General features: G+C 39.8%; 1 protein-coding gene across 6 annotated transcripts; it reads left to right on the top strand.

Annotated features, from left to right (window-relative positions):
• The first annotated feature begins 725 nt into the window (after positions 1–725).
• Positions 726–21,624, top strand: LOC147151532 (uncharacterized). Of its 6 annotated transcripts, none has more exons than XM_086056270.1 (19): positions 726–1,129; positions 3,458–3,556; positions 4,606–4,707; positions 4,898–5,161; positions 5,991–6,254; positions 6,798–7,061; positions 7,583–7,840; positions 8,727–8,921; positions 9,916–10,038; positions 10,798–11,046; positions 12,600–12,810; positions 14,346–14,385; positions 15,336–15,430; positions 17,222–17,439; positions 17,518–17,780; positions 17,908–18,036; positions 19,089–19,218; positions 19,316–19,363; positions 19,806–21,624. In XM_086056270.1, exons 1-19 carry the CDS (start codon positions 898–900, stop codon positions 20,081–20,083), a joined length of 3,462 nt encoding a protein of 1,153 aa, XP_085912396.1. In that variant the 5' UTR covers positions 726–897; the 3' UTR covers positions 20,084–21,624. The 6 variants fall into 6 exon arrangements, with proteins under 6 accessions (XP_085912396.1, XP_085912388.1, XP_085912405.1 ...); XM_086056262.1 differs by having other exon boundaries at positions 8,670–8,921; XM_086056295.1 differs by lacking the exon at positions 726–1,129 and adding an exon at positions 1,820–1,967 and having other exon boundaries at positions 8,670–8,921.
• Positions 21,625–21,809: the final 185 nt, after the last annotated feature.

Below are 21,809 nucleotides of genomic sequence, written 5' to 3'. Positions count from 1 at the left end.
TGGGAGCCAGTGAGGGGGGCCAGAATTGCTGTTATATGCTCCATCTTCCGAGCTCCAGTTGGTAGGCGGGCAGCAGCATTTTGGACTAACTGGGCACGTTTGAGGGAGGACTGGCTGACTCCAAAATCAAGTGCAATACAGTAATCTAGCCGAGATGTAACAAAGGCATGGATGACTGTTTCTAAGTGCCGATGGGAAAGGAGGGGCTTTACCTTAGCCAGCAGTCTAAGGTGAAAAATAAGCTCGACTTTACAACAGTGCTGATTTGTTGGTCCAATTTAAGATCACTGTCCATTTTAATATCCGAGTTTGAGACTGTCGGCTCAATTGTCGGGACAATCTCCTTAAAGAAATGCGGAGGAATGGAGCCATACGGGGAGCCCGATGGTTTCATATGACAAAGTTTCCACGCACGGGCACACTCTGCCCACCCAATGAAAACTGGATGTAGTTCTGATGGCAGAACCCAAAACAAAACAAAAAAAAAACATTGTCACCTGCATGTCCATACTGTTCAATTATGGTTGTGTTCTAAGTTTTAACCTTTTGTTTGTGTTGTTACATCCTCCTTCACCGACAAAAACAAACATCTGTAACATCTTTAAAGCTAATGGAACATGAACAACATGCGCGTGGCTGATGCCAAATGCACTGAGGAAAGAACGAATCACTTCAGGAAGTGATCCATTCACTCACGTTCACTGAAAAGATTCGTTCTTTTAGAACGAATCGTTCGCGAACGACCCAACACTACTGGGAGCCAAACCCGCTCACTATCTATTCCTCCCACGCGAACAAAGCTTCCGCGACGGAGTTCTTTTTAATGTTTTTTCATTTTTTATTTGTTATGGTCTCCGAACTGTCTGAGGGAAACGCTGACGGAACCTATGAGAAACGATGAGTTCAGGTGTGGCTAAAGTCAGACAAAGGCTGTCAGAATTGGCAAGCGCTGACTTCCAGAAGCTGCGTGAGCAACTGGTGAGCCGAGGGTCGTTGAAGGAGGGGGCGTACAGCACGACAGAGGAGCTGCTGACTGGATTGACTTCCTCACTGGGCAAGGATGAAGCTTACAACGTTATAACAGCTTCGCTCGAGGAGATTGGTTACCTGGAGCAGGAACAAAGTACCGGTAACTACTACAAACATGTTTCTTTTCTAGAGAATAACTCCAAACCAACAGCACAGTACGACAGCAAATGGGCGGGATAATAAAGTTTGCTTTCACTTTCGATTGCGCAACTACCAGTCATACGTGTAGGAAATGTACTGCGAATGAGTCCCTGTTTATCGAGGCATACATTCCGGCAGGCCCATGCGCAATTGGTCAATTAAAGCGACATCGATTCCTGGTTTGGTTTGTCACCTGCCTGAAACAGTGATTAACTGCCACCAAAATCCATATGCACATTCCTACTCTTGTCCATTTCAACATGTGAAAGTATAAAAGCGGGCTGCATAATATTTTGGATTTATTGAGATCAAATGTGAGCTCCTGTGAGGAAAAGCGATCACCCTCATCAGAATCAGAGCTGGGCGTTTTACAAAAAAATAGCTGTCCGTTTATCGCCTTCCACCATCCGTTTATTTTGTTTAACGCACCTTGTTTTTCACTATGGTCAAGCCAGAGGCGAGGCCGAGATAGCACTGGACCCCCTGAAATCTGATTGGACCACCCAGGTGCCACCCAGAACGGCACCGACTGCTAAGTCCCTCCTGTACAGTAGTTGCCACTATGTACCACAAAGCTTTGCGATCCACGTTCATTAGGGGAAGAAGAAGAATCCCCACTGAAACAAAGGAAGATTTGAATCTGATTTGAGTCGGTTATCGTTGTTGGAGACGGAAGATCAACAAAGTAACAAAAAAGAAGGAGATGAAGGATACCCTTCATGGACCGTGACATCCATATCGTAACCAGAGAACCAAGGCATTGAGCAAACGTTAATGTTTCTCCAATTATTCTAGAGGTATGAAACTGGAGAATTAGCCAGCTAGCTGTTTCATGCTCTGTTGCCTAAGATGAAACGTAAAGTGTGGCCATTTAAAAAAAAAATTTTTTAGCAAAGAAGCAGCACACACTGATGGCTGATGCAGTGTAGCTCTGCTCACTTCCATATTTCCTCATTCTCATATAAATCAACCACATAAATTTTGGTGCCAATTGATGACCGTTTTTGGACGTTATAAGCAATGAAAGTACAATGATTTCCAATGGAGAGTTTGGAATCGGTCCCTCCAATGACTCCCACCGAACAAGGAAAGAACTGTAGGGGGTGGCCATTTTCCGCATTATAAAGGGGCGTTATTCATGGAGTCACTTATTTCCTAATTTCTGCCAAATTTATTGATAAAATAGAAAATGACAACTCTTTTCATTTTCCTGATCAAAACATATGTAAAATGAACTTGTTAGTGAAAACATGGCCCCACCATCGCTTTAAGTTACAGGGTTCCTATACGCTAGTATGGAAAGTATGGAACTTGATTTCCTATATTTCCAGGGCTGTAGTAGTATGGAAACAATTGTATGGAAATATATTTATCTTAACAGTGATCTGGTTTATCTTAAAAGAGTAATGGGCAAGAAATCGACCTTAATAAAAAATGTTCACAACTCTTTTGATGAAACATTGACATACAAGTAGTTGAATGGGATTGTCATGCCCTAGTTCTGTATCGTTTATTACTGGCATCAAGCAATTTTGAGGAGGGTGGGATCAACCCTGGCACACCAAAAAATACCCGGAATTGCTTTACGGCATACTCACTTCCTCCTTTTGCTATAAGGACGGATGTCGATTCGAATGTCTACACGGTATTACTGGTGTCATGGCAGAAGCCCCAATCCAAAGAAACAAAAGTATTGTTTAAAGAAAATTAGATTAATTACCTAATTGCTATTCACCTTTCACACAGCGACTGGAAATAGAAATGTAATTCAGTTCAACTTGCAGGCCAGCGAAAGCTCAGGATTTCACGACACTATATACACGATGGGAAATGTGGTTGACGTTTGTCAAAACACTACCACTTTTGTCCACATGGTGCCGCCATAATCAACCAAAACTGACATGGCACAGTATTGCTTTAAAATGTTTGGATTGATTATTTTGCATACACCACCTATCTACAACCTTTCCTCCTGGAAATAATTTTGTGAGATACCGAATACAAAATTCAATACATACAAATTCAGACTAATTATAACAATGATTTGCATGTTGAATTGCATAATCTATTCACATGATACACATTTTATTACTCAAATGTGCTGTCTTTAATACTGAGAAGTCTGGGAATTAGGGTCTGGAAATTTTGAATGTGTAGGAACCCTTATTTTTTATTGTTATTATTTTTTTTATATTTTGATGTGTTAGTTTCTGATGTGTGTTGTTTTTTAAATGGTGGTTGTGTATTTATTTTGCTTACACTAATGTGTTTATTTTATACAATGTAGTTCCATTGAGGGAGGACACCAAAGACAAAGGTGGCAGCTACCTTCCTGGGACTAGTCCGGAGAGAGAATGCACAATACAGCACAGCCCATCACCACCAGGTCAGTGTGTGTAACTATGAATGTGTTGGTGCATTTTCACCATCTTTGTAAAAAATGTGTTATCATTAATGCATATTTGAGAAGCTGTTGCCAAATTGTTTTACATTTTCATCTTTGTTCATAAACTGCAAATTATATCTACATAAATCTAATCTCTGTACATTTCAACATTTGACACTCCGATTGCAATTGATTAGTCGAGAAACAAATTTATTGTTATAGTCCGTGGACCCCCTGAAATAGCCTTAGCCACCCCCTGGCCACCCCAAGGATAAAAGTCTAGCTCCGCCACTGCTGTCAAGCTATCACGCTTTGGTTTTTCCGCGGTCAAGCTATCCGCTCCTAAATTTTTGAGTGCGCGCAAATTCTAAACCTTACGGTAAATGCTTTCCCGCATGTCACAACTGTGCGCAAAATACAATACATAATTCATCACTTCCCTCACGTTTGAACTGCCATAAAAAACATTCCTCCAATAAGTACAAAATCATTCCAGTGGATTCTTCTTCAAGAAGAGGAATACTATCATGATGCGAAGTTTGGACTGATTTTACTGAACAGTTTTTTTTTTTTTTTCCCAAATATTAGAGGCAAAGTCTGCACAAAATACAGTATAGAGAAGAAATCATCATTTCCCTCATCTTTGAACTGCCATAAAAACATTCCTCCAATAAGTAGAAAAACATTCCAGTGGATTCTTCTTCCTGGTGGCCCATACTATCACCATGTGAAATTTGGACTGATTTTGCTGTACAGTTTTTTCAAAAATTAGAGGCAAAGTCTGCACAAAATACAGTGCATACGGTACAGAACTCACCATTTCCTTCTCAAATACATATAAATACTGATAACTACAATTCACATATGCCACAATTAACAGACCATTTGAACATACAGTATTAAACATATAGCAACCACAAATGTTTTATGAGAATGTTTTAATTTTTTAATGGTTGTTCATTTTATTAAAAAAAAAACTATTAATTTCAGTAATATGCAAATAAAATGTCTTCTTCTTCTTCTTCTTCCAAACCGCTTGTCCTATATAGGGTCGCGGGGAGTTGCTGGAGCCTATCCCAGCCGTCAATGGGCGAAGGCAGACTACACCCCGAACTGGTCGCCAGCCAGTCGCAGGGCACAGCAAAAAAAATGTATCACATCAATATACTTGTCATGTTGCTATATATTTTGAAATTTTCCCCAAATATTTTCCTGAAATGATTAAACATGAATTCAAATACGGTGATGTTTTCATTTTAATTAACGCACACTTGGGAATGACCTTTGTTCTCCTTTTCTGAGCAGTCGAACCTGACTTTTTCTGTTTGTATTGTTTTTCAGATGACTCTGTACAAAGGGAGCTTGAACAGTTGATGCCTGAGTTTATATCACGGACGTCGTTTTCACATTTGTACCAGCTGTTGGAAGATCTTGATAAGGCTCATGTCTTGAGTGACAGTGAAAGACAGATATTCTTGAACCCGTCTGACAGGAAGAAAAAAGCAGAGTCTCTGATTGACTGTGTCCTCCACAAAGGTCCAGAAGCAAGCAGGAAGATGTTGAATTTCCTAAGTGAAAGAGATGCTATGCTTTTGAAAGTCCTCGGTAAGTTGAAATTGCCCTTTAGCGAGCATGCTTAGCCAATATAGCTATAGAGCTATATTACTCCATTACCGCCTAAATATAATATATTACTGTTACGCGTTAACCCCCACACTGAACTTAAAGAGGAAGTCAACCCAAGCATATTTTTTTCAAGAATATGTTCCTAGCAGGCCCACTAGTTGAAACTCAGCATTCTGATTAATTTTGCGTTTGTGGAATATAAGTCAAGCAGCAAAATGCACTCGTTTTAGCCATCTCTGCGGGCGGCCATTTTGTCTTCTGTACACTGAAAATGACATCACAACTGCTCACAACGACCAGTCATGGCTCAGATTCAGATATGCAGTTGTGTTGTGCAGTTGTGATGTCATTTTCAGTCGACAGAAGACAAAATGACCGCAGCCAGAAATGGCTAAAAATGAGTGCATTTTGCTGCTTAACTTAACTGTTTCAACTAGTGGGCCTGCTGGGAACATATTCTTGAAGAAAATATGTTTGAGTTGACTTACGCTTTAAATAGCGCAAATGGAACATTATTTGTGAGACGAGCAATGTGGGTCGAGTCGTGTACTTTAATTATTATCAGTTGGTATTCTTTGAAGTGCTAATACCCTGTTTTTGTTTTTTTGAAAATTCCACGAAGATGGCAGCCATTTGTCACGTTGCTACATACAGTTTGAAAGTTTCCAATGTTTTCTTTCTGAAATTGGAACAAATGAATTCAAATAATGTGATGTTGTCTTTTATTTCACGGGTACTTTGGAATGACCGTATAATCTCCCTGTCTCAGCTATCTTACATGTCTTTTTCTGTTTGCACTGTTTTTCAGTCATCTCTGGACAAAGTAAGCTTGTACAAATGAAGCCTGTGTTAATATCACGGGTGTCGTTATCAGTTTTACATCAGATTTTGGAAGACCTTGACAAGGCTTGTGTGTTGACTGCCAAGGAGAGACGGAGATTTTTGAACTCCTCTGACAGGAGACAAAAAGCACAGTCTCTGATTGATCTGGTCCTCCAAAAAGGTCCAGAAGCAAGCAGGAAGATGTTGTCTTTCCTACATGAAAGAAATCCTACTCATGTGAAAGTCCCCGGTGAGTTAAAAATGCTTTTTAGTGACCATGCTCTGCTAATAAAGATCAGAAATATCTTCATTATTGACAGTGTGTCCTGTCTGTGAGTGTCACATTATTTGTTATTATATTCGTCTGCTACTCAGTGACGTTGTGTTCAGTTAAAAATATCCACCAACATGTTCGTTTGGACCAAAAAAGGGAACCAGAGTTACAGATTCAAAATGACTGGAAAGTATCAGACAGCAACAGTTGCCCTCAAAGTTCAACTTAAAGCGAAAGTCAACCCAAACTTATTTTTTTCAAGAATATGTTCCCAGCAGGCCCACTACAGTAGTTGAAACACGTGATTCTGCTTGATTTTGTGTTTGTGGAATATAAATTAAGCAGCAAAATGCACTCGTTTTTAGCCATCTCTGGGGGTGGCCATTTTGTCTTCTGTCGACTGAAAATGACATCACAACAGCTCACAACGACCAATCACGGCTGACCTGTTTTCTGAATTTGAGCCGTGTCTGAGCTACTGTATCTGACCTGACTTTTTCTATTTGCATTGTTTTTCAGATCACCATGCACAATTGGGACTTGGGCAGTTGAGGCCGGAGTTTTTATCATGGGTATCTTTGCCAATTTTACATGAGCTGATTCTGGATCTTGAAAAGGCTCATGTTTTGAGGTCCTCTGAAGTCAAAAAGATGTTTGGGTGCCCTGACCCGAGACAAAGAGCAGAGTCTCTGATTGATCGCGTGATCAACAAAGGTCCAGAAGCAAGCTGGAAGATGTTGTATTTACTAAACCGACAAGATCCTACTCTTTTTAAAATCTCTGGTGAGTTGAAACTGCTCTTTAGTGACCTTGCTTTGCCAATATGGAGCAAAAGCAAAAAATCATTCATCATCTGTTGTGTAAGTCATATGACATAATATTCTATCTTGCGTATACAATGGGGTTTGTATAAAATTGACAAGATGTTGCGCATTTCAATGGGTGAAATACTGGTAAATTGCCTACAACTTAGAATTCTCTTTTCCTCAGATCGGCTGGTGCTCTTGTGGCACACGGCTGTGCACAATCAACCAATGACCAGTCGTCCTGAGTACGGCTCTCAATTCGTGTTTAAAGAACACCGGTTCTAGGAATCAATTTCTTACCTTCCAATCTCTATTTGTCACGTTGCTACATACAGTTTGCAACTTTCCCACATTCTCTTGTCTGAAATTGTAGCAAATGAATTCCAATCATTTGATGTGTTTTTATTTGAATTAAGGAGCACTTGCATAGGAATGACCTTATGTACATTCTGTCTGAGATACGTGACCTGGCTTATTTCTGTTTGCATTGTTTTTCAGATGACATAGTACAAATGGAGCTTGTACGTTTGAGTCCTGATTTTATAGCAAAGACGTCATTTTCACTTTTGTACCAGCTGTTGGAAGATCTTGATAAGGCTCATGTCTTGAGTGGCAGCGAAAGAGAGATATTCTTGGACCCATCTATCAGGAGGCGGAAAGCACAGTCTCTGATTGATCGGGTCCTCAACAAAGGTCCAAGCGCAAGCTGGAGGATGATGTCGTCGTTGACAGATCCTATTTTTGAGGATTTTTTCTGTGAGTTGAAACTGCCTTTTAGCGACCATGCTTAGCCAATGTCGACCAACATACCTTCATTATTTTCAGTGCATCCTGTTTGTGTGTGACACATGAGTGCACATGCCTCGACAAAAGTATGTTACGATTCAAGAATGTAACAATTTTATTTGGTATGATTCAGTGGGATTACCATTTGATTCAATATGGTACGGCTGTAGCTTTTGCCATGTTTATTAATATGCAACATATGCAACATGTAAAAGCTCTCCAAAGCCCAAATGATTCAAATTGAATTAAATTCAAAGGAACAACAAATCATCTGCAACTTTAACCTGATTTTATATATGATGTACATGTCCCATAAAAGACGATATATAAATACTTAGTGGCGAGGCACATTTAAGTTTGCATCTTTCTGGTCAAATTCAGATAAAAGCATACAATTCCATAAGAAAAAAAGTATTGCATGTCTTTGTGATATGCATATTGCATAGACCATTATAGCGATATCAGTCTTTTTTCAATATATTGTGCAGCCCTACCCCTATGATCTATATTATTACATTTCCTATATACAGTGGAGGAAATAATTTGACCCACTGCTGAATTTGTAAATTTGATTATTATTTTACTGATCATGGTCAGCCACAAAGTCAGAAAAGTTATGCACTTTTCATGTTGCTATATACAGTTTGAAACTTTCCAGCATTTCCGCTTTCTGAGATTGTAAGGAATTAGTTCCAAAAATATGGGTTTTTATTATATTTAATGAACGTTTGGGAAAAGCCGTATTTTCTCCCTATCTAAGATATATGACCTGACTTCTTCTGTTTTTTCCCTTTTTCAGATGAGTCTGATCTTGGACGGTTGAAGCATAAGTTTGTATCATCGGTGTCTTTTTCAGTTTTATATCAGATTTTGGAAGATCTTGACAAGGCTCGTGTCTTCAGCGCCAGAGAGAGACGGATATTTTTCAACCCTTCTGACAGGAGACAAAAAGCACAGTCTCTGATCGATCTGGTCCTCCGCAAAGGTCCAGAAGCAAGCAGGAAAATGTTGTCTTTCCTACATGAAAGAGAGGCTTGTTTCAAAGTCCCCGGTGAGTTGAAACTGCCCTTTGGCAACCATGCTCTGCCAATATAGACCAGAAAATAACTTATATATGCAGTGTAAGCGGTTTGTGTGTAACACATGCTATATACTGCGTTTTGGTATTTCCTGTATGCAATAGGAAAAAAAAATAACTATCTGATCCCCATCCCCCGCTGAATTTGCTCACTTGGTAAGAAATTAAGTGTCCAATTTCAATTTGATGTTTGTTGATTATGGTCATTTGAAAGTCATAAAAAGGTGTGCATCTGCACAGATTTTTGGTTGCCCAACAAAAGAGTGAATATGGCTCAAATAACACCATGACACAAAACATACCGTCAGAGTAACAAAAGAGGGACTCAAGACAAGAGTGATGAAGTCAGTCTCCAGACGTCTTTGTAGAAAAGCTGTAGTGGGAGCTGAAGTGTGGAATTTCCACGCAGCAGCCAAGAAACTTGAAGGATGTAGACCAGAGGTGGCCAACCTTTTATGACCCAAGATATACTTTTCAAGCAGCCAACCTCCTGTGATCCACCATTTCAAAAAAAGCTGCAGAAGACAATACTGTATATGAAACGAATGTTTCCTCACTGTTAGTCACATAACAAAAGGATCGAATTCGCGGCAAAACAACGACATTGAAAAACATTTGTAAAACTATTATCATTAGTGAAACAGACACAACACACAGATGGTGCTGTGGGCGCGTCAATGTCGGAGAGAGTCACAGCCACGGACTCAGCAGAAACATTCGGCTTCGGCTTTCAGAGCCAAAATAACAAAATAACGTTTTTAATTGATCGCATATCGGGAGTCGGATTAATAAAAAAGGTGATGGCGATAATCGCCAAAATGCCAAATATTGGCCCGATAATCGGTCTATATCTACTATACATGCAGTATTAACTACTGCTATTAATCAAACACTTGGAATAACGCATGCTGCTTGAATTAGACCATAAAGGTATATGAACCCAGTATTAACTGCATGTTTTTTGAAGCTCGTACCAGTGGCATCAGGAGCATCAGCTTCACTAGCGGCACCAGCAGCATCAGTGGCACCAGTGGCACCAGTAGCGCCAGCTTCACCAGCGGCACCGGCAGCATCAGTGGCACCAGTAGCGGTAAATCTTGTTTTGTTTTTGAGGGCAGAAAAGCATACATGTCACACGCTTGCTGCACAAGCAACATGGTGCATCCAGGGTGCTTTCTCAACATAGGAACTCGTAAATACACACTGCGCCGTTTGGCGCAATGGCTTTTCTTTCGGATGTCATGTTTTTGTGATGATGAGAATCCAAATCTTTAAATCACGATTACATTTTGATCAATTGTCCAGCCCCAGTAATCATGGACCTTCAAACAACTGCTATTTTAATGCACATGGGGGTTGAGCAGCAACACATACAACCATAGCATATGACAACACTCACAGGTAGACAGTATGCTCTCTGCTCTTGGTCATTACAATGGTAGCTTGAGAACCACTGTCATAGACATTATGGTAAACAGCTGTTCGTGTTTTTGTTTTTTTTGACATCGCCTATTGATAATCTGTCCGAAAAGCCTTCAAATTAGAGTAAAACAGGACATATGGAATTTTGGATGACATGTCAGAGCGTTCCCTCACGTTGATCAGATGTCGCAATGCGTCCCTTCGCGCAAACCGGGGTCCCCCACCGCGGATGGGGCCCTACGTACAGCGCGTGTTTTGCATTAGGGGACGGACGGCTCTGAGTGGAGACACCATTTTTAAGTCCAGAACCAAAGCATAAGTGCCAATCTTTGGCCAATTACAGAGGCCACGAGCACTTGAGAATGAGCGAATGTCCTTCGTGTCTGAGATATTTGACATGACTTTTTGTGCTTACATTGTTTTTCAGGTTACAGGGAGCAATCGGAGCTGCCAGCGTTTAGGTCCGACTTGATAACACGGGACGTTTTATTTCAGTTGATGGATGATCTTAAAGCGACTCATGTCTTGTCTTCCGGGGAAAAAAGTATGATAATGTCTTCGAACCCTGATATCAGAAGTATGGTCTTCCATCTGAATCATTTAGTCCGCCTAAAAGATCCAGACGCTAGCAAGAAGATGGTGCATTGCTTGAGTCTTATTGAGTCTCGACTGTACGGTAAGTTGTAGCTTACCTTTTAGCGACCTTGTTTAGCCGGCATAGGCCGATATATTTTTTTTTTACCATTGCAAAATCATCATATACCTTCATTATTTACAATGTACCTGTTTCATGTGTGACATTTGATATACTGCATACAGTTCCGTGAAAAAGTAGTTGACCCTTTTCTGGGTCCTCAATGCAGATCACATCACACTTACACCATATGCCAATTGTCAAGACAGCCCAAGTAAATACAAAATACGGTTTCTAAATGATCATTTTATCTTTTTAAATCCAATTTATTATACCACCAACACACCCTCTCCTCCCCTGCCATAACCCAAAGAAATTGAACAAAAAAAGTAAGTGTTTGAATCCATTTGGAAAAGGTCACAAAGCCATTTCTAAGGTCTAGGACTCTTGTGAACCACGCTGAGCTTATATTCACAAATAAAGCGAAGAGTAAACAATTATAAACTATCCCAGGAGTGGTCGCCCAACTAAAAATACTTCAAGAATGGAACAACACTTCATCCAGGAGGTCACAACAGAGTACAAAAGGTATCCAGTACCAAAAATCTCTAACATTTTAAAAACGTCACATCTCTCATCTCACAACAAGCAAGTAGAGGTAATTACAGGTCAGAGGTAATCAAGTCAATACTAACTACTACTGCTTCAGTGATGTGAAAAAGTGTTTGCCCCCTTCCTGATTCTTTTTTTTTTTTGCATGTTTGTTACATTTAAATATGTCCCATAATCAAACAAATGTAAATATTAAAGACAGCACAAGTAAACACAAAATGCAGTGCTTAAATGTTTTTTATTATTAAAGTGGAAGTCAAGTAAAAAAACAAATCTTGCTAGTAATATGTTCTAAGTGCCCGCTCTAGTCTAAACACAGCATTCTGATTAATATTGCGTTTAGTGTCAAAGGCAGCGGTAACGACCAACCATGGCTAATGTGATGTCATTTTCAGTTGACTTCTTCAAATGGCAAAATGACATTTTTGGAGTAGATGTATAGTCTACTTCAAAAAAATGATCTGGATCCAGCATATTTTGTTAAGTGCAACCGCTTAACAAAATAGAGTAATTGAACAAAAAACGTTTTTTTCTGTGTAGCAAACCAGTCCCGGACCATCACACAACCACCACCATGTTAGACTGTTGGTACGAAGTTCTTTTTCTTGAAATGTTGATACATTTACGCCAGATGTAACGAGACACACATTTTCCAAAAAGTCAATTCTTCGGCTCACAAGGCAGTACAGTAAATTCATGATGATTTACCAAGGGGGGGGGGGCGATTACTTTCTCCACACAGGGTCAGGTCACTTTGAATATTTTTTTTTCTCCATTAATGAACCAAATCATTTAAAAATGGCATTTTATGTTCGCTTTGTTTCGTTATCTTTGCATGATCTTTACATTTGTTTGATGATCTTAAACATTGATATAAAATATAGATACAAAACATAAAATACTATTTCATGGCATTGTACTTTGAACACAAAATATTCAAAACAAACGTGTGATGCGTAAACCTTTTCTTTTCCTTTCCGCAGGGCGCTGCCTTGTTGATCAATATAAAGGCACGTTGATGGATATGAGTGCGGAAGTTGACATTATCATAAATGAACTCGATAAGTTTGGAATTGCTACAAGTGATGCCATCAAAGCCATCGTCAGCCCCCGCAAGAAGATGTCCAAAGTCATTGATAATCTGGAATCTGCGGAACAAAAACGGATCTTCTACAGCATCCTTGAGGCATTGAGGTCACAAAATGCAAATGAAAATCTAAGTCTTTATACCTGAAAAGGAATAATCAATATGTCTGAAAATATAAACATGATTTTTACGCTATGATCCTTCATACAATGTTAACGTCATTGCTATTTGCAAATGTGTATGACGGAATGACGGCACTTTTGATTGCTGCTGTGGTCCAGTGGCTGCGCGACTAGTTAGTTGTGGCTAAACTGCTAATGTTTACATGGACAGGCTGTGCAAACTCCACCCACATTTTTGTGCTTCCCACGTCATCACTTGGGTGCTATTTGTGCAACTGATTCAGCAGTATTGAACTCTTGTCCATTTTTGAGGGCATACAGTACCTTGCACAACAGTCGGTTTCATTGACTCGACGTCGCTTTGGGGATACCGCTACACAAGTGATGCCAAGGAACTACTCTTGTCAAAATAACATTTTCGGTAGATAATGCCAAGTCATGGATGCCCATCAGATGCATGTTCGGTTGTTTACTATCTAATTATTACTTTTTGTTGACTTCATCTCTGATTGGCAGCTGTCATGCACATTTCCGCTACGTCTTATGGAGAAAATATGCTCACAGCTGGTCACTGTAAAATTGCAATACTCGGATCATATAATGACCCAGCCGTGCGTATATTCCCCTTTGGAAGGTAATTTTATTTGTCTGTCTTTCCAAGCGGCCCGGGACCAAATGGCCCACAGGCCGGTGGTTGGGGACCAGTGCCTTGGAGCGTTTGGTTTCGACATAAAACTTAAGATAAATATGAGACAAGAGCATCTTTTTTTATTTACTGGTATTTACATCGAGATATGATCAACACTAAACACGCAAACACAATTGAACAGTTCGCACTCCATGTGTGAATGGCATGCAATGTATGTGCCCAAATGTGACCTTTTACAGTGACTAACCATGTATGTAACCAACGTGAAAACCAGAGAGCTCTGTATGGGTTGGAACAAAAATAGCCCTTGTGACGCTGAAAAGGGGTGGTAAATCAATCAGAGCCATTCCACAAATTTTGGCCATAGCCTAACACTGTAGAACCCTTTGGATTATGAGAGGTAGAAATTGGCCTGTTAATAATATCTAGGTAACTACCAAACCAGACAAGTCATTAATCTACCACAAAGGGCACAATACAAAATTGAACACGCAGTGACATAAAAAGGAAAAGTAACCTTCCCCACCGCAGAAACCATGCCAAACGCAAAAATCGATTTCTTCATTAATGTTTGATTCTGTGCAGATGTTTTCAAAATATGTGCAAGTTTTGAGTACACGTGGGAGTTTGTACCAGTCTGGTCAGAAGCGTGTGATGCTGATTCTGCCGACCGTTTAGCAGGGCCCACTGGTGCTGCTAAAGTTTGTACCAGAAGCTCAAAACATTGGCAACAGCAGAAAATGTTGTTTGGGAGAGGCAGCGAAGGTTTTCAAACAATTTCTGGCACACACCAAACACCAGACATTTCTAGATCTTTTGTTTTATATCCTATGTAATCTTATTTTTAATTTGTAATTTTTACCAATTCCAGGAAAACTGAGGCACCATATAAACACTTTGAAATGGTCACAGTAAGTACACCTTATACAAAATGTTGATTCCCTTTCTCTATTTGGCAGAGATGGGCATTTTACTAAAGTTTTCATGTCCGTCATTCGTCATCCGTCAGCAGTCTCGGTAATCTTCGGTCATTCGTCAGTCCGTCGTTTTTTTTTTCAAGCCGAACCAGGCTGTAATCGTCACTTGATCAGTCTGTCAGTCAGTCCTGCGGCTAGTTCATCAGTTAGTCTGTCAAAGGTCCGTCATTTTGACACCCCCCGCCCCCTAAATAAACATCATTGTCCAACAGATGAAAAATCCACTGCGATTAAAATGGTAAATGGAGTGCACTATCAATGTATCTATATCATGCAAATTGTCTCCCCAAAGAGCTATATACACACATACACACACGTACATTTCATATACACTTATTTGTCAATCTATGAAACGGTAAATGTATTCAGCGAGAATACCCCGGTGGCCTGCCTGCAGCTGTTTTAGCTCCTAAAACGCCAGATTTTAATTTCAAAATGGCTTACCATAACCGCATTGTGTTCATGGGTAAATAAACTCCAATCCAAGTAGCGCACTCCAGCTGTTGTTTACAAAATGTTGTCCCCCTCTTCCTCGCCTTCTTCTTCTTCTTCTTGGTTTATGAACGGATAACAGCTCTTTGGTGCATACCACCTCCTAATGTGCAGAAAGTGCAAAGCGTTTCCAAATATAGTCAATGGAAGCAACCAGACCCGCGATCAAACACACGAGACAGCCTTGAATATAAGTAATTTGACCAAGATTTAACAGAAAAGCACGAGCATAAACGTTTACAGTGGTCCCTCGTTTATCGCTGGGGTTCCGTTCCAAAAATAACCCGCAATAGGTGAAAACCGCGAAATAGGACATTTGGGTTTTTTTTGCAATTATACTGTGTGTTTTAAGGCTGTATAATCTATATCACATGTTTCATTCCTTTAACCAGGCGAAGTGGTTCACTGAAATTCGAACGCTTGCCGAGGACGAATGGACTAAACGTGAGCCGGAAGTGAGTCATGATGGTGGTTGTACCTGGTACAGGTGAAACACATTTTCAGTACTCTCACAGCACTCTGAAGGGAAAAAAAATATTTCAATAGAATTCATTACTTCTAAATGTTAAACAACGTGATCAAGTGGTACCAGAATGATGGGAAGAGAAATGTACAGAAAAGGAAAGGAACACCGCCAAACATACCACACCACAGGATGGGATATAAAGGACATTTTTAAACAATACTTCTACACCTAATTGTAGCTCTGTCAATGTTTTGAATTTGGCGGTGTGGGGAAGGGGGTCTGGGGGTGGGCGTCGGTGCTCTCCTTTTGAATTTAACAGTGAAAACATTTAATGTCTCTACGTATTACAGATTTCATCTTTTTTTTCCTCCTGACCCTGCTGGGTTATAATTGGGGATGTAACGATATCCATACATTAAGATACGATATTTTCACAATATTAACCTCAGGATACGTTAATGATCACAATATTGTGGGTAGGTTGGCGATATAAAAAAAATCTCACAATAATGTCTAAAACCTTAAGATATTGTAAAAAAAGATAAAAAAAAAAAAAAAATCATAGTATATATAATCATAAAGACAATCACAATCTTGTGTTTTTGTACATAATAACAGCAGTGACAAAGAAATAGTCTTGGCCAGTCCTTTCGCTGTCATGTGCTCCTATTGGCTCAGCGGCGCAAAGTATCATGGTCTATGTAGTTCATGATTCCGTGTTCAGCTGAACTGGGCGAAAAGTAATGTTTTTTTTTACAGAGTTTTGCCACTTTCAATATCGTGACATGACGACAATGACGTGGCAATTTTAATATCACAATCATTCATCATCATGATATCGCCATTATTGTTACATCACTAGTTATAAGAGTTGTAGATTTGTCATTATAGCTCCTTTTTAATGTTGACTTTCATTTGAAAGATTCAGTTAGTTTTTGATTTTAGATCAGGTTTGTTGTTTAGTATTTATTGTTTTAGTTTCGTTTTTATTAGTTTAAATATTTTTTCTCCAATTCAGGGTATTTCTTGTGTGCATGATTAAAAAATGATCACAGTATGTACTATGTAATAAAAACGCAAAAGATGTCATTTAAAAAATAACAAGCATTGACCAATCAAATACAGGAACTATTTAACAGTCCGTAGATGTTGAAATTCAAATGACGTTCATGATATTGCATCTAAGATGAGATGCATCAAAACATGCAGTAAAACCATTCATAAGACACATGATGTATGGGCTTTGTTTTTCACGTACTACATAGCCTTCCGGCCATTATTGTAAATAAAAACATATTTTATGTTGAAAATAGTGTGGCTTGTTTAGCTGAAACTTAAGTTGTGTTATGTACTGTTTGCTCATATATGGAAAAAAAAAAAAAAAAGGAGCGCGTTTGTTCCCTTGCGTTGCGTTACGGCTCGAGTTGAGGACCCATATCAAATGCGTCAACTCTCGGCGAGCGAGGGGCAGCGGAGCGGACAATACAAAGGCGCTTGCCTGATACATTGCTTCTAGGCGACATCCAGTGAAAGTACAACTCCCAAACGACTGTTTCACCTTCCTTGTTCCTCACAGCCGGACGGTAATAATGAAATAAATGCATTTAAGATCAACCCCGAAAGCTTGCGTATGAAACTAACAAAAATGAAAACGTAGGAATAAAAAAAACATAGGTTCTTGCGATAGCTTTGTAAATCAAATGTCCTGTTTTTTAAACACTAGTTTTTATTTTATTTAGTTTGTTTTTCAATTTTTGTTTTAATTTTTGCATTGTTGTTTTTGTTACCCATAATGACCTTGTGTCCCACCAGCTTCATCTGCGTGCCAGGTAAATTTGAGTGCAGTGTCTCGGGCCTCCGCTGGATTTGTAAGGATTCACATTTGGGCTTTAAGTACCGCTTTGGCCGATGGTGGGAGCTCAAGAACAAAATTGAGGCCATGCAGTACATGGCTGCAGGCCCCCTGCTGGACATCACAGTTTCTGATGGGCAGTTTGAAGAGGTCTATCTGCCTCACTGGATCAGCACAAGTAAGTGAGGATGACTGCAGTGAAAACCCATTGTCTCACAGTGTGAATATGAACAATATTGCATTTTCTCTTGTGCAGCCGCTGATCCTACAATTATGGAAAAGTTTGCAGTTCTGCATTCAGATAATGATGGAATTACTGTGGAAAAGGTGTCCGAGGTCACACCATCCCATGTCAAGCTACCACACCCAGTTTTCTCCGCAAGAGGAGTACTTCTCTGGTTTTGGCGCTTGGCCGGCTTTCCAGTGTCTCTGGAGTGCAAAGTGTTGATATATAGGACCAAGAAAACCTTCCTGACACTTCATGTTTACCTGATCCCGAGCGACCCTTCTCTTGAAGAGGTAATGATCTATTTTGATGGCACCGGCGTGACTGCTGCAGTCAAGCGTTTCAAAAATTGTAAAAATGTACGTTTCGCTGAGGATGAAGCGTCTTTGTGACTGTAGTGTGTTTGTTTCTCCAACACAGGAACTACAAAGGAAAGCAGAAAAGAAAGGCTATGAATGTATTGAGAAGCCTTACCCCCAGGGGACCTTGACCATGGATGACCGATTCAACCTCAAAACTGATATTGATGGTGCAGCAATAAGCCCAAAGGTATGGCTGAACTTCCGTCGTAGTAGCGACTTAACCCAATGAACGGTACTCATTGGTCGGCGTCAAAAAGTGTCCTTCACAAGCCTGACAGCATATACCACATTGCCATCCACTTTGTCACCGGTGCTCCCTTTAACACTCATCGCTGTGTCATCAACTGTACTCCCTGTTTGTTTTTTTTGGCCCTGTTTTCACACACGCAGAGACATTTGCTGGTCCATGTTTATCTATAAAACACTCATTACCATACCACCACCCGCGCGCCCTGTTACAGCAGTTTGATTAACCTCTTTGCTCCCAAAGTCCACACTACTTATGCTCGAGCTGCGCTTCGAATTCCTGCCCAAAACAACTGGAACACACTGTAGAAAATAATGAAACTCACCTCATTTGTTCCAATATAATCATTGAAAGAATTAGTGAGGGCTACTGTACATGTTTGCTGCACCTGTTTTTAGTCTGTTAAGAACCTTTTATTCACCATGTGCTATGATGCAATGTAGTTTCCCAACCAGGGGTACGCGTACCCCTTGGGGTACATGAGCACATTGCAGTGGTTACGTGGAAACATTTAAGAATTGATTTCTTAGACCTGTGGCACATCCGTGCAAAAATCACTACAGTTGTGTGTCAAGTCAAGTGTCTCTTTAAACATCAGATGACTGATGGAAAGAAAGTAAAACTGCTGTAGTAGATCTGAATAAGGAACAAAACCCTGAACATGAATAATAATGACTGTATAGTTTTGTGTTTTGCCTCATTTTAAGTGGCCATCTCTGTCAAAACGTTTGAGTGAGGAGGCACTCATAGTATGACAAAAAGTTTCGGGGGGTACGCGAGCCAAAAAGGTTATGGAACCACTGATATAATGTATTTTACTTTGTCACAACATACAGTTATTGCCAGGGTGTCATCACAAATGAGAATCGGTTCTGCAAATGAAGGTGAAAATAAATAAACACATTGTGTAGGAACCTGAAATGGTCAACAATGCTGACATTTTCACTTGACTTCAATGGTAGTTGCCAGAATTCTTTTTGCTTCTTTCACAGAATTATCAGCTCACCTATCAAAGCAGGGACCCTAATTTCTTTGAGGTGTTCATCCGACAACCAGGGGAGGAATTCACTCTCATACTTGAAAATGCAGCTGGACCAGTGTGGACCTGTGAGATTCGACATTGTGCGTGCTGATCTTTTTAGAAGTACCACGTGTTTGTCTGACTACTATTAGAAACACATTGTTATGTTGGTAAATAATCTGCATTCCCTCCACCCAGTTGACTACTCAAGTGCTGCATTCTTAACGTCTGAACTGAAGACATATGGTGACAATCTTTTTGCTTCATTTGAATTTTTTTGCATTTGTTTTACCGCAAATACTCACCAAATGAAAGTATTGTTTAAGGTCAAGACAAAAGTATGGACACGAGACTAGAATTTATGAAAAACTACCAATTCCTTTTTGGTTCGAAGCTATTTGTTTTGTTACAAACGAGTCACATGGAAGGGGGAAAAATGCATAAGCAGAAGAAAGTCTGAATTTTGCATGAAATCATGTTTTTGATGGGTTTGGTCAATAATACACGCAAATATTTAAAAAAAAAAAAAAAATCACATTTCATGTGACTCACAGATATAGTCTTTGGATTTTAATGTTGAAGACGCATTTATTCACGATTGTTGTTGAAAGTTAAGTCCAATAGTTCAAGTACTATTCAAACAAAAGCATAATGAGGGAACCATTGAATGACTTTGTTTTTCTTCCAGATGATGAGCTTCAAAGAGTGAGGTCTGGCTTTGTGAAAGGGGTCAGTGCGGAGATTACTAATCAGTTGTTGGATGATCTCTTGGATGGAGTCCTGAATGACGGTGAAAAAGATGCAATCGTAGAGGAGAATATGAACCCCAGAAACAGAGCACGCGCGCTGATTGATACGGTAAAGAGGAAAGGACCCGAAGCTTCAAGGAGGATGATCTTTCACCTTGAGCGCAGAGACCGTACACTTCACATCCTGCTGGGGCTGCCCTCCATTTCACGCTGCTAAGCAGCTAAGAATCTAGAGATCAAAATTTCAGATCATGGCTATGCTGTAGAGACAGTGACACGGTGTGAGAGTGGTTAGCACATCCGCCTCAAAGTGCTGAGAAGATGTGACTGAAAAGCTTTTCGTTGTCCCTTTTGCGGCTACTTTTTTTCATTATGAGCTACAGAAAATGTCTTGACTCAATTTTCCATCTGCAGTCTTATTAACCAAAACCACCCACCTGCAAAATAGTTGTTTCTATGTGAAAACATATCACTCTCACCTGGCTGTGTAGCTTCCATTGACTTATAGGCTGGAATTCTGTAATACTGCAACAGGGCCATCATTTTTATGTGACATAGGCTATACCTAGCTCATGTCTCCCGACAGTGCTTTCCCCCCCCCATTTTTATTCTGATTTGAAGGACAGACAATTGAGTAAAAGAAGGATTCTTCAGAGGAGGTCATTATTGCAAGAGTGTTTTCTGCTACAGAGACGCATAATATTTTTTTTACTAGCTTTTTACGAATGGAGAGACCATAGGCTGCGCTCCGCCCACCTCCAAACTCCTTAATAAACTGCAAAATTGCATCCAGAATGCTGCATGCCCGCCTTCTCACTCACACCCGCTCCCATGATCATATCACCCCCATCCTTCAAAACCTCCACTGGATTCCTGTTCCCCAGCTCATTCGATTTAAACTAGAAAGCCCTTCACAATCAGGCCCCGTTCCACCTGTGCGACCTTCTCCACTCATACACTCCTTCCCGCACCCTGCGCTCCTCAAATGCAAGCCTCCTCGCCATCCCCATGACCAAGCACAAAACCTGGGGGCACCGAGCCTTCTCTGTTGCCGCCCCCACCCTATGGAGCTCTCGACCACAACACATCCGCAACTGTTGTACTGACACCACATCCTTCAAATCACTTCTCAAAACTCACCTGTTCTGCGATGCTTTTAACATCTTTGAATCTTTTTTACTTATTTCTTGCTTTCTTTTTCTTTTCTTGACATTAGTTTGATTTGGTATTTATGTGTATTTGTTTTTAAACCGTAGGTTGTATCTATTTCTGTTGTAAAGTGTCTTTGACTGCTACGAAAAGCGCTTTCAAATAAAATGTATTATTGCTAGCTAAAATGTTAGGTGCGCCAGTGCAGGAATGTTGCTGGTCAACACGAAATAGAAAAGATATACAGTAATACTGAAAAATATAGCAAGTTGTTAGAGGAGCTGATAGGGTAAATCAGTATTGTGTCATGTGGCATGGTGAAAATGACCTTTTTTAACAAAAAGAAACTTACGTAATGCAGCTAAAAAGGGACAGTGTAAGCATCAGGAAGGAGAACCGTCATTATGTATCGTTCAAATGAGATTTATTGGGATGTATAGAAATGGAAAAATAATATCAACTACCTTTATACCCTTATGCACCAAAGTACATGCGAGTCATATTTTAATAGCGTGACATTATTTGTATATGCACAGACTAATACACATATATATTTTCTTTATCTAAATGAATGTATTTTATAATAAAATGAATGTATTTTATGATAAAGTCTTATGGTTCATGGCCTGTGTGTTGTTTATCATACAAATATTTCAAAAATGTTTTTTTTTCTTCAGAATGCATAGCACAGCCAATAGTGTAAATTTAAAAAATAATGAAGTTATAAGGATGTTAATCCCTGTCATATACAGTATGTGTGTTTGTGTTACTAGTATTTGAATGTGTGTCATATT

This window comes from Filicampus tigris, chromosome 2 (genome assembly GCF_054856515.1).
Source record: "Filicampus tigris isolate MCC_2025a chromosome 2, RoL_Ftig_1.0, whole genome shotgun sequence".
In the NCBI taxonomy this organism is placed as follows: domain Eukaryota; kingdom Metazoa; phylum Chordata; class Actinopteri; order Syngnathiformes; family Syngnathidae; genus Filicampus; species Filicampus tigris.
This window is presented reverse-complemented; position numbering and strand designations above follow the sequence as displayed.

Bases quoted from the DNA above. Each gene is read 5' to 3' on its own strand.
- LOC147151532 (XM_086056262.1), top strand. From the start codon at position 898: ATGAGTTCAGGTGTGGCTAAAGTCAGACAAAGGCTGTCAGAATTGGCA. The intron at 5,162-5,990 runs GTAAGTTGAAAT...ACTGTTTTTCAG, and splicing joins TATGCTTTTGAAAGTCCTCG to TCATCTCTGGACAAAGTAAG. The intron at 18,037-19,088 runs GTATGGCTGAAC...CTTCTTTCACAG, and splicing joins GTGCAGCAATAAGCCCAAAG to AATTATCAGCTCACCTATCA.